The sequence below is a fragment of the Salvia splendens genome, chromosome 5, assembly GCF_004379255.2.
Source record: "Salvia splendens isolate huo1 chromosome 5, SspV2, whole genome shotgun sequence".
NCBI classification, from domain to species: domain Eukaryota; kingdom Viridiplantae; phylum Streptophyta; class Magnoliopsida; order Lamiales; family Lamiaceae; genus Salvia; species Salvia splendens.
Genome location: NC_056036.1, coordinates 13,263,855 through 13,276,290, shown reverse-complemented (window position 1 = coordinate 13,276,290; position 12,436 = coordinate 13,263,855). Strand labels below are relative to the sequence as shown.

Here is a 12,436-nt window from a genome sequence, read left to right as displayed (position 1 = left end):
GATCTTAGCGATATGCTCACTGTCTCAAAAAAATCTTAACATGTATCAACAAGTATTTATTAAGTATGTCAACTCGCTCCAACTAATTCAATCAACATTAAGCCATAATTCATAATATGATAAACTCATATTTTTATTTATTTGCTTGGCCGTTTAATGTGTATAATATCGAGTTTTGTAGCTCGAATCCTTAGTTTTCCACTAATTTGAGAGTATATGATAATTTGGAATTTAACGTTTGTTAAGATAACATGTGAAGATGGATTTAATTAAAAGGCGATTGAATCCCCTTTGATAAAAAAAAATCAAAGCTAATAGAAGGGTCCGATATATGTTAATCCAAATAATGCGACTGCGTAATCAGAGTGAAGTATATTGTAAAGAAAACAATTAAAAATGTACTGGTAGTAATTTACATAATTACATGAAAGTAGTACTATAATTTGAGCACAACCTATATTTTGTTATTTTGTTTAAGGCTCGGGCCGAATGTGAAGGAAAAGAATGAGTAAGATTCAAGTGCAACGACGTCGTTTTCGGATCTGCAAGTATGAAATGAATCGAGGCTTCGTTTGTTTATTACCCTGACCTTACTCTTCTCTACCACCAAACCCTAATCACATTGAATACAAATTTCACCACCGCCACCACCACCGCTACCGCCTCAGCCGCGGCCATGACGATCCGCCAGCTAATAAACCTTGGTCTCCGTAATCGGAGACCAATCCGCCCATTCACCGCCGCTCGATCTCACTCCACTGCCGTCGCCACCTCCGCCGATGCACCCCTTCCATCTCCTCCGCCACCAACCGCCATGATCTACGACCGATTGGCGTTAGCTGTGCAGGAGAAGCTGAAAAGGCTGGAGGACCCCGATCCTCGTTTCCTCCGCTACAACTCGCCGCATCCGACGGTGGATTCTCACGATGAGATCTTATCCGCACCGCTCACGAAAGTCACAACCCTTCCTAATGGCTTGCGCATCGCAACGGAGTCGAATCTCGCCACGACCACGGCTACCGTTGGTGTTTTCATTGACGCCGGATCGAGGTTCGAGAACGAAGAGTCCAACGGAACAGCGCATTTTCTGGAGCATATGATATTTAAGGGGACGGAGAAGAGGACCGCGAGACAACTGGAGGAGGAGATTGAGAATATGGGCGGCCATTTGAATGCTTATACTTCAAGGGAGCAGACAACGTACTACGCCAAGGTGTTCGATAAGGATGTGCCCCGTGCTCTAGATATTTTGTCTGATATTCTTCAGAATTCGAAGTTTGATGAGAACAGAATTATCAGGGAGAGAGATGTGATTCTTCGCGAGATGGAGGAGGTATTATATTGAATTTTGAGCTTTTTTGATCGATTACTGTTTTATATCTCATTGTTTATGCGTGTTTGATATTGTCGTTTAATTGTTCTCATTTTTTTGTGTTGTATTTGTATTTGCTTTAGGTGAATTTTTTGAAATTTTTGGTTGATTTATAGGGAAGTGTCTTTCTTGGTTCCATGTATACTAGAGTCGGACATTCTCTTAGGATCTTCTTTTAGACTCCAAATATGAGTAATTAAGGGATTGATTCAAACTTCATCCATCAATTGCTAGCTAAACTGTCTTAATTCAAATGGATGACTTTTTACATGGGAACCACACTTTTAGTTCACAAATCTGCTTCCTGCCTTACTCTATTTCCTCTCAAAATTTGTAAAGAAACGCTTTATGTTGCATCCTTGTTATTTTATTCAGACCCTTTTTTACGTTGACATGGTCAGTCTTTTCCTTGTCATAACTGATTGCAGGTAGAAGGACAAACAGAAGAAGTTATCTTTGATCATCTACATGCCACAGCTTTCCAGTATACTCCTCTGGGTAGGACAATACTTGGACCTGCTGAAAATGTGAGGAGAATTGGCAAAAAAGATATACAAGATTACATAGCCACTCACTACACTGCTCCAAGAACGGTAATTATTCATCATTGGGGTTTTAATCATTGAACGTGCTTGTTTGGTAACATGTTTTTGCCTTTTCTCATATTGTTTCTTATGAGTTATAATGTTGTGTTTTGTCATTGTGGTTTCCATTCCTAGGTTCTTGTTGGTTCTGGTGCTGTGAAGCATGAAGAATTTGTAGAGGAAGTGAAGAAACTGTTCACAAAGTTGTCATCAAACCCAATAACATCTTCCGAGCTGGTTGCTAAAGAGCCATCAATTTTTACGGGGTCTGAGGTATGCTTTTCTTTTGTTCGAGTGGTGGTTGTGATAATTTGGGCTTTAACTTAATTTCTACATTTTCAAAATATATATAGGTTAGGATGCGTGATGATGACATCCCACTAGCCCAGTTCGCAGTTGCCTTTGAAGGAGCTTCTTGGACAGATCCAGATTCAATTGCTTTAATGGTTATGCAGTCGATGCTGGGCTCTTGGAATAAAAGTGCTGGTGGTGGAAAGCATATGGGGTATTTAGTTGCTACACTTGATTCATATAGTTCTGCTGTGTCACTTGTGCCCCATGTTCAAAACTTTTTTCTTAATGTTGGATGCAGTTCTGAGCTTGCCCAGAGGGTTGGGATTAATGAAATAGCGGAGAGCATGATGGCTTTCAATACCAACTACAAAGACACTGGCTTGTTTGGTGTTTATGCTGTTGCTAAGGTGGGTTTGCCCCTAAAGCGCACAGTGTCTCTGACTCTATCTCTCTCAACCTGACCTGTTGCTTGTTTCTTGTTTTAAAGATCCGTGGACCTTTTATTTTCAGTTTTCTTTCCACATCATCATTTGTAGTCTGAATTTCTAGTCCCATTTCTTGTACATTTATTTTTTCTTTTGTTTTCTTCCTGGTAACAGTTCTGGTAGAGGAGGTTTCCGTATAGTTTATATGTTGTCTAATAATGTACATATTTTTTGGCAATGTGATTGGCAACCATCTGTCACTTCTTTGTGCTGAACTTTTTGTTTTGTATAGCCTTTCTGTTTTTGCTAATTCTTTGATAATTTTCCTGCGCCTACGGAATTGGTCTTACATTTTGCTCTTCTGTTCTATAACTCTATAGACTGATTTTACTTTGCATTCTCTTATGCAGCCTGACTGCTTGGATGATTTGGCCTATGCCATTATGTATGAGTTAACCAAACTATGTTACCGAGTATCAGAGGCAGATGTTATTCGTGCTCGTAACCAGGTAATTTGCTCAAGTCAAATGTGAAGCAAGGTGACCTTTAATTGTGGGATTACCATCTATTTAACTTTTTTCATGGAAGCCTTGTATTTCTAAGTAGTTTTTCGTAATTTGCATTTGCTATAACTCACCACATGGTCATCTGCAGTTGAAATCTTCTCTGCTGCTTCACATTGACGGAAGCAGCCCGGTTGCTGAAGATATTGGACGTCAGGTATGATTTCTGAGAAGTAATGTAGTAGTATATAGTGATTCAATAGCAAAATCTGATGAAGCGTGCATTTACATTCCTGAATGGGTGCACATCTCTTTTTTTTTTGGAGGGGTGGGTGGGGACTGAATGGCTGCACTGCAAGTGTCTTTTACTGGATTCGTAATCTTTTGCTTGTCTTTGTCGTTTCTATTATTTTCCAACTTGCAAGGAATTAATATTGATATTTTTCTGGCAATATGAAGATTTCACATTAAGAAGAATATTGATATTTTCTATTATTTTCTGACATGTTGTAGGTTACTGGTCTAATATTCTTCTTAAAGTGAAATCTTCATATTGCCAGAAAAATATCAATATTAATTCCTTGCAAGTTATCAATGCCTGTGGTAGGTAATGACGGCCTAATCTTTTGATGAGGTGCTGTCATAGCCCCTATAAGATCATAGCTACTCCACTTAGTATCTTTTGAGTGAGTCATTTGAACTCCCTGTTAGACTTTCTGTAGATCTTGATATAAAAGGGCTTTTAGCTTTTTATATTGGATTTCCCTAAGGATTAGCATATGACTTTTGAGATATTATAAAAGGGAGAAGTGGGTGAGCTGGGGAATTAGATTTATAAATACTGTGAAAGCTTGATGCTTTATAAATTGTTTAACTGATGTAAAGAGTGGGCATGTTTACTCATGGGTAAAGTTTGTTTTTAATTTTGACACTTTAGTGGCGAGCAACAGTCTTGTTCAAATTTATTGTTTTTGTGTTTGCAGATGATTACTTATGGCAGGAGGATTCCTTATGCTGAACTATTTGCCAGAATAGATGCTGTAGATACCAGCACTATCAAACGTGTTGCAAACCGATTTATATTTGATAGGGTATGATGGAGTTCAAATGCTTTATCAGCTCTGATGCCTTTAGTAACTGCTTTTTCTCAATATCTTTTAAGTTGCTTATGTAAATGCGCTGCCTTGCAGGATGTTGCCATTAGTGCCGTAGGGCCTGTCCAGGGCCTGCCCGACTACAACTGGTTCAGGCGCAGGACCTACTGGCTCCGCTACTAGGTTCCTCACTTCAAACTTGGCTCTTCTATGTGGTTCTCATTTTTCCATTTGCTTTGCTGTTTCCTGTATAATTTCTGGTTAGTCAAAATAATGAAAGCAGTGATGAGGGGATATGTCTATTTATCTGCAAGAAAGAGCTCAGTGATATCCTTCTAGATGAAGGCACACCGGAGCATACAGTAGACTTTCTTTTATCCAGCGACCGTATTATCTGATTTTTGGGTGGTTTAAGCTACTGTTCCGTTCATTGAGATAAGAAAAGTGTATGTGCACCCAGTTCCCTTGAAGAGATTTTTGGGTTGCATACACTAGTTACATAAGATCCCACAATTAAGTCGATGAATTTTTTCATAATAACTATCGTTTTTTTTCTGTTCGACTTGGAGGAAATATCACTGTTGCGGTTATTGATATTGAGCGTAATATAATGGGCTGTTTCGTGTATTACATGCCAATAGCAGAATTGTTCAAACTAAAATTCAATTAGAAATCAATAATCTTCAATCAGGATTTGTTAATCAACAATTACTCAATAATTTCAATAGGATCTGTCTTAATTAGGTTTTGTTATTTTTCAACTATAATTTAATAATTGCAATTATAACTCAATTGAGGTGGATGTACATTGCATTTGCGCACACTTGAGCGTGCCTCGTTAGTCGATACCAACACAAATATGGTTGAAAATAAACGACTAAAGATGTTTGTGTGACAAAAGATGTAGATGAAAGTTTGGTATGAACGGCAAACTTGTGACATCTTTCTTAATTCACCCAGACAAGATATCTTGTTTTGTAAGATAATTCAGTATTTGTCACTTGGTAATCTATAATAGTTTCTTCCCGACTAATTCTAACCTAAAAACACAAATTAATCTAACACACGAGTATGTTATGATCGACACAAAATGCATCTCCTATAAAAGCTCTAAAACTATGCCTAGCTAATCAAAAAACAGGGAAGAACTAATATGGGAACTGATGGTAAAAGCTTAGTAAATGAAGAGATCATTTTCAGAAGCAAATTTCCAGCAGTTGAAGTCCCTAAAGATGTTACCCTGCCGGAGTTTGTGCTCTCAGGCATCGAACCGTATCTGGACAATGTGGCGGTGGTGGACTCGATAACAGGAAAAGGGTACACCTACAGAGAAGTGAAGAGGAATGTTTACAGATTCTCCAAGGCCTTAAGGTCACTGGGGCTGAGGAAAGGCCGCGTGGTGGTGGTCCTCCTCCCTAACGTAGCGGAGTACGCCACCCTCGCTCTGGGCATCATGGCAGCAGGGGGAGTCTTCTCCGGTGCCAACCCCAACGGCCATGCATCGGAGATCAAGAGCCAAGTTGAGGCTGCGGATGCCAAGTTAATTGTCACTGATGGATCAACCTATCATAAGGTTTTTTTTTTTAATTTTATTCTCGATTAAATAGTGCTATATATATGATTATGAATACTCCATGATCAAATGTATATATGAAAGTGCAGGTGAAAGATTTGGGAGTGCCTGTTATAATACAAGGCGAAGATAGAATAGAGGGAACTATAAACTGCGAAGAACTGCTTGAAGCCACCGATAAGGCTAACACTCTCTTCATTCAAGAAAAACTGCTGCAGACTGATCTCTGCGCCCTTCCTTTTTCATCAGGTCAATTTTTTATTCTTTACCCCCCCTAAAAGGGGAGGGTTATCCAAAAAAATATATATATATAGATGAAACAGAATCATTACCAAGACGACAAAAAATAAGATTTTTCAACAATTTCCTTTTTTTTTGTTTTGGATAGGTACAACGGGGTTGTCAAAAGGCGTGATGCTGAGCCACGAGAACCTGGTGGCGAACCTGTGCTCGACACTGTTCAGCGTAGGGCCAGAACTGATTGGGCAGGTGTCGACGCTGGGGCTGATACCCTTCTTCCACATCTACGGGCTGACCGGAATCTGTTGCGCCACCATCAAGAACAAGGGCAAGGTGGTGGTGATGCAGCGGTACGAGCTCCGTCTCTTCCTGAGCGCCCTCATCAGCCACGGCGTCACCTTCGCGCCCATCGTCCCTCCCATCATGCTCGGCCTCGTCAAGAACCCCATCGTGGACGAGTTCGACCTCACCAAGCTCGCCCTCCGCTCCGTCATGACCGCTGCAGCTCCCCTCGCCCCCGAGATCTTGAACGCATTCGAGAGGAAATTCCCAGGCGTTCAAGTTCAAGAGGTCGATCTCACCACCATCATTTTCTTATGAAAAAGTACACCATTTTGATTTTTGATTATTTGTCTTGTGTCTAGGCGTATGGGATGACGGAACACAGTTGCATAACGTTGAGCCATGCTACTGTGGTTGCCAAGAGGAACTCGGTGGGATTCATCCTCCCGAATCTGGAAGTCAAGTTCGTCGATCCCAACACGGGGCGTTCCCTTCCCAAGAACGCCCCGGGAGAGATTTGTGTGAGGAGCAAGTGTGTCATGAAAGGTAAAGCTTCTCTTCTCATATGTTTTTTGGCTGGTTTTCTCATAAGCTGTGATTTAAATTTCAGGGTATTACAAAAACGAGAAGGAAACGGCCATCACCATCGACAAAGACGGATGGCTCCACACCGGGGACATAGGGTATATCGATGATGATGGCGATGTTTTCCTCGTTGATCGTATCAAAGAACTAATCAAATTCAAAGGTTTCCAGGTATATATATACTACATATATACGAGTTTAATCAATGCTGAACTAATTTTAAATCAAGAACGAGCAGAAGATAAAACGTAGTAGTTTATTATTAGTTTGTTTTTAATTCATTAACATTTTATGAACCATAACATGAAACGTACAGGTTGCTCCTGCTGAATTAGAGGCAATACTACTAACTCACCCTTCGGTAGAAGATGCTGCAGTTGTGGGGTAATTAATGTTGCCTTATACTTTTGTTGCAAACAATTGGTGTTGCAAAATCAGATTGAATTTTTTTAAAAAATAGTAGTAATGTGCATGGGTTTAATTTGTGGCAGATTACCAGATGAAGAAGCAGGAGAAATTCCAGCAGCATGCGTAGTGATAAAAACAGAAGCAAAAGAAAGTGAAGAAGACATAATAAAGTACGTTTCATCAAATTCAGCAACCTACAAAAGAGTTAGGATTGTGCAATTTGTTAGCGCCATACCTAAATCACCATCTGGGAAGATATTGAGGAGACTTATCAGGGAAAATATGCTCAAAGATCTGCACAATTAATTATATATTAATGATCATGTTACTCTTATGTTTGCAAAATTAAAATAAAAAAGACTTTTTCCTTACTTTGCGTCGGCAAATGGCATGCGAGAAAACGATGATCTTTATATATGGACCAAGGTCCATATGATTTAGTATTGTTGTACACACTGACGTCTCTGTTTGTCAAGATAAGAGAAATAATAAAGATCGATCCATACATTAGCTAGCCCATATTATTAATTTCTTTACTAATCAAATACTATTAATGAGAATTACAATATCACTCTTCGTAAAAATTGCAAATCATACAATAATGGAATGGGCAATATATATTCTGAATTAAAATTTTGACTACTTTTTAAATATGTTTGCAACTATAAGACAATGTTTTATAGGTGAAACAATGTCATTTTGCATACAAATAAAGAGAAATGATGTCGTTGGGTTATAGGACATGTGGGCTTTTGACGTGGGCCACAAATTGGGCCAGAGTAAATCACTATCTCCATAGTCCAGCCAATCGACGATCGCCACATGTGGAAGAAATCGGCCATCATGCATCTATCCAAGTCTCCATTCAGTATATTAAATTTGTTGGGAAATGGATTCAAATGCAATTAACAAATAAATAGTTAAAGATTAAACCCATCCTTTCTACATTTAGTAATTGTTGTTGGGAGATGGGTTCAAATGAGATTTAATCAAATTTTGACTATTGAAATCACATTGGCATTTTTTAGTTGTCGAAATCCATTCACGTGCATTAGTCATGGAAACATGTGACACGATTGAGTTGCACATCAAATGACAATAGAGGATGATATGTGGATTCTGTCCAGATTATTTTAAAGATTGAATGAAACCGAATAAGTGAATACTTATCCTACTTTTTATAGTTGTAATTTAAATTTCATTGATTAAATGTGTTGAGAATGGAAAAATGATTATATATAGAAGAAGAAGGATCGAGGAGGGCAGGGCAGGGAATGTGGTGTACAGTTTCACTGTTTTAACTTTGTCACATGCTATGCTACTACTCTCCCTAAATCCATGTGCTCTCCTCTTCTTCTCCCTCCATGCACTTCAATTATCTTAAATGCCCTCCATAATATGTTTCCACACCCAAATATTTTCCATAAATAAATAAAGTAATGCTACTCATGTTTCCACATTATTACCTCAATTTATATGCCTGGAATTAGGATTTAGAAATGGCAAAATGGTCTTTCCCCAACAGGGGCAGTGACATGCCCCTACTTATATCCCTTTAACTCAATTTCTCATCACCTTACCTTGCCAATCGAACAACCCCTTTCTCTGCCGTCGCAGCCAAAGTTACTCCCACCGACATAATGGCCTCAAAGCCCACGCGGAGGCTGACGAGACAATATTCTGCCAAATCAAGCCGGAGATTGCGCAAACCTCAAGAGAGCTGCCACCGCAGAGCCGGCCAACCGGGCGGTGCCTCCTCCGTTTCCGACAAGCTGGAGGCCTTAAAGAGCCTCATACCTACCGATACCGATGAGATCAAGCCCGACCAACTTTATGAAGAAACAGCCAACTACATTGTGCTTCTCAAAACTCAGGTTTTTGTTTTGCAGAAATTGATTGATTTTTCCGGATCTCAGTCGCATTCAAACCCAAATGCTGTATAGTATAGTAAAGTTTCTGTTTTTTTTTCAACACAAACAGAATCCGGCGATTTCTTTTTCTTTATTTTGTAGAGAATTTTTAATTTTGTTGGCACTTGTATAATGAAGTACTGTATTAGTTTTCATGGCAGAGATTTTTACTACCATATGGTAGCTAGGAGGTAGGTCTCCCCATATTGTTAACCTTAGTAAGTAACTACTGCTATTAATTTTATCCATCACGCTCACTTTTATTAAGAGCAATTATCATACTTCAAGCCTCTCAAACTTATGATTATCGAACGGTCATTTTGGAAAATACTAATCTTCACTAGTTTTAAAAACACATCAACAAAAAATCGCATATATTATAAATAAATTAATCGGGTGGATTCATTGCATAGCTTTTCCGGATGCCAATTACCAACTTTAATTGTTATGAACAAGAAACAAAATTAGATCTATAAAAAGGTGGATAAACTACTGGAGGTATATACGTCGATAAGTCAAAAGATCGAAGTAAACAAATAAGCATTATAATTTGATTTCCTGATAGAGTGCAATATCTCTCATTTGGATTAGTATTGTATAATTTATTACGAATTAATCACATGAAAGACTCAAAGCTGTGCCCCCATATTTGAAGACAATAACTTGGGTTTTCTGAATGTGCAGGCTCCCGGACAAGCTGGAATTTGTTTTCTGATTACTTTTTAAATTTTGGAATTTCATTAAAGTAGACATATATCAATGTATCTTTCTGGTTGACCTATATATTTTGTCTCGCGCATATGGATTCATATAACCACATTAAGTATATTTTTCTCGAGTATAGTGGAATATGGTTCAAGTGTTTAAAATTGCTTCGATTAAAGAAACCCTTAGACATACCCATTTTGGTAAACCAATAAATTTTAATATTACATTCCACCGATTTGAAGTAACAAATGAGACAATCTTCCATTTCAATTTTGAGTTTTGGTCTCACTTATTGTTCGAATTATTTAATAAACTTAATTAGTCAATATTCATGATAGTATCAGTAGTATATTGTAGATATATATGGTTGTGCCAATTCAACTGAAATGAGGTAAGAGAGAGTTACTATATCTTGTGTTATGACTTATGAGATCATCTTGTTTCAGTTTTCTATAGCTCGTTTCTTTTGTAGTTTTGATATATCAATACAGAGTAATTAGAAAAACATCATCCTTCTTTGTTTTGTAGACATAGATCTCACGATCGAACCATGTAATTCTTCTGCCTCCTTAAGTTGCCTATGATCACATGTTATTATTCAATTATTTGCTTAACATAATATTATATATATCTAAAAGAATATGTATCCACACAATTGTCAATTAACAGTAAGTGAAAATATATTTTTCTATTTTTTTTCAATCAAAAGGTGTTAACACGAATTCAATAGGAATGTTCTTCTTTGTTTTGACATCTACAATTATCTTAGAATATTTTATTGAATCCATTTTATTTATCAGTATTCAGTACTCTATCTCATTCCTAAATTTACTTGATCTAATTTCATGATTTCATCCCACTTTTATCACTATATCCAAATTGACTATCCCATAGCAAATTGAAGGAAATAAAAAAATCCCATATATTTTGATAAATAGATATACATTGGCCTACCTCCAAGCTAGAAACAGACATGAGCAAGCAATGAAGCAAGATATGAACATTTTGAATATTTATTTGTCAAAGTATTATTGAGAGGGCATATCACATCATATTTAAATTAAAACACAACCCATGAGAAATAATCCAAATTCTCATGGTTACATGACATAAATCATTCCTGGCATTCATGTAGCCAAGTTATAAAATTCTTGAGATTTTGGTAAGAAGTTCCTCCTTCTCTTGTACCATGCCCCATCATTTCCTTGAGCTGCAATGCCCTTCCCTTCAACTCCTCGTCACCGACCACTCGATCGATCTTTTCCTTAATCTCATCGAACGGGACAATCACACCGCTATCACGCCCCAATTGTAGTCCAACTCTCCAAAGTCGAGTTCCAACCACAGTGACTCACAAAACAAGCAACCGAAGGGTGGCTCAGCACCTTTTGTTGGTTCGCCCAACCCACAATCCTCCCCTGGCTCCTGGTTCTCTCTAAGAAGCCGTTGGGAAACTCTGGTTTCCCAACCCCGGGCACAGCATCGGGCCTCACAACCCACAGGAAAGGCCGGTTGGTGAGCTCTAGCCCGAGAGCTAATTCTTGGAATTGAGCTGGACCGAGTATTGCATAGCTCCACGTATATGACCGAGGAGGGCCGCTGTTGATCTAGCCATTCGAGGGAATCTTTGTCGTGTTGGTAGAACTGGCCAGCGGAATCGGCTAGCCTGTTGCTTGCGGATTTGTGGGGCAAGGGTGGATGCACCCGGCTCGAGATCAAGAGCCGAGTTGGATATCACCCAATCAGCAGAGTTGATTGAATGGTTGTTCTGTCTCATCATGTCCAGAATAAGTTTCTGGAGTGTCGTGTTTCGGATTCACGATGGGCATTGTTGGTGCCAATTGAAGTGGACTGCTATCAAGAAGGCCACCGACCGATGCCCTGCGTCTCTAGCAACTTGGTGAAGGCTGCCAATGGACTGATCATAAACCAGACAGCTGATTTTGCTACCACCACAATTGATCTCTCGAATCAAGGCTTGGACTTTGCCAGGTAGGATGGTGTAGACCGCCTCCGTCAACTTCCCCGGAACGTATCTCTCGCGTGGCTCGAGCCCGACCAGACTCTCCCCCGCGAAGGAGCTAACAACACGATCGTGGACCATCTCGGTGTTCACGAACGTGGTTCTGATACCGTGCGTGGCTAGAACTTGCGCCAGCTCTAACAGAGGTATTACATGCCCTTGCATGGGGAATTCTACCATCGGTTATATGAGCCTGAGCCTGAGCCTGAGACTTCCCCATTTTATAGAGAGAGAGAGTGTGTATTTATAAAACAGACCCGACCCTTGAGGTTGATGCTATATAAAAAAGTGAAACCATTGTATAAGTCTAATGGATTACTTTTCCTATCACTATATTGATTTTAAGATGCAACGATTGAGGTCGATTTCATTCGAATATTGCAATGAATGAATCATTGTCATGTACTAGTATAAAACTAGTCCCTCAAAAACAAG

At 39.0% G+C, this 12,436-nt stretch overlaps 3 protein-coding genes and 1 pseudogene across 3 annotated transcripts; 3 read left to right on the top strand and 1 right to left on the bottom strand.

Moving 5' to 3' along the window:
* Positions 1-567: 567 nt before the first annotated feature.
* On the top strand, positions 568-4,670 carry LOC121804701 (probable mitochondrial-processing peptidase subunit beta, mitochondrial). Its single transcript, XM_042204337.1, has 9 exons — positions 568-1,333; positions 1,801-1,965; positions 2,092-2,229; positions 2,310-2,461; positions 2,549-2,657; positions 3,086-3,184; positions 3,330-3,395; positions 4,162-4,269; positions 4,369-4,670. Exons 1-9 carry the CDS (start codon positions 677-679, stop codon positions 4,453-4,455), a joined length of 1,581 nt encoding a protein of 526 aa, XP_042060271.1. The 5' UTR covers positions 568-676; the 3' UTR covers positions 4,456-4,670.
* A 144-nt stretch (positions 4,671-4,814) lies between these two features.
* On the top strand, positions 4,815-7,867 carry LOC121804700 (4-coumarate--CoA ligase-like 1). The gene is made up of 7 exons (XM_042204335.1): positions 4,815-5,845; positions 5,935-6,094; positions 6,234-6,655; positions 6,730-6,913; positions 6,978-7,123; positions 7,269-7,336; positions 7,444-7,867. The coding sequence occupies exons 1-7, from the start codon at positions 5,426-5,428 to the stop codon at positions 7,664-7,666; spliced, it is 1,623 nt and encodes a 540-aa protein (XP_042060269.1). The 5' UTR covers positions 4,815-5,425; the 3' UTR covers positions 7,667-7,867.
* A 1,133-nt stretch (positions 7,868-9,000) lies between these two features.
* On the top strand, positions 9,001-9,303 carry LOC121803843. The gene has a single exon (XM_042203433.1). The coding sequence runs from the start codon at positions 9,001-9,003 to the stop codon at positions 9,301-9,303; it is 303 nt and encodes a 100-aa protein (XP_042059367.1).
* A 1,789-nt stretch (positions 9,304-11,092) lies between these two features.
* Positions 11,093-12,181, bottom strand: LOC121803842 (annotated as a pseudogene).
* Positions 12,182-12,436: the final 255 nt, after the last annotated feature.

Coding starts and splice junctions, on each gene's coding strand:
- LOC121804701 (XM_042204337.1), top strand. CDS start 677: ATGACGATCCGCCAGCTAATAAACCTTGGTCTCCGTAATCGGAGACCA. Junction 3,185..3,329: donor TTATTCGTGCTCGTAACCAG/GTAATTTGCTCA, acceptor GGTCATCTGCAG/TTGAAATCTTCTCTGCTGCT. Junction 4,270..4,368: donor ACCGATTTATATTTGATAGG/GTATGATGGAGT, acceptor GCTGCCTTGCAG/GATGTTGCCATTAGTGCCGT.
- LOC121804700 (XM_042204335.1), top strand. CDS start 5,426: ATGGGAACTGATGGTAAAAGCTTAGTAAATGAAGAGATCATTTTCAGA. Junction 6,095..6,233: donor CGCCCTTCCTTTTTCATCAG/GTCAATTTTTTA, acceptor TGTTTTGGATAG/GTACAACGGGGTTGTCAAAA. Junction 7,124..7,268: donor TCAAATTCAAAGGTTTCCAG/GTATATATATAC, acceptor TGAAACGTACAG/GTTGCTCCTGCTGAATTAGA.
- LOC121803843 (XM_042203433.1), top strand. CDS start 9,001: ATGGCCTCAAAGCCCACGCGGAGGCTGACGAGACAATATTCTGCCAAA.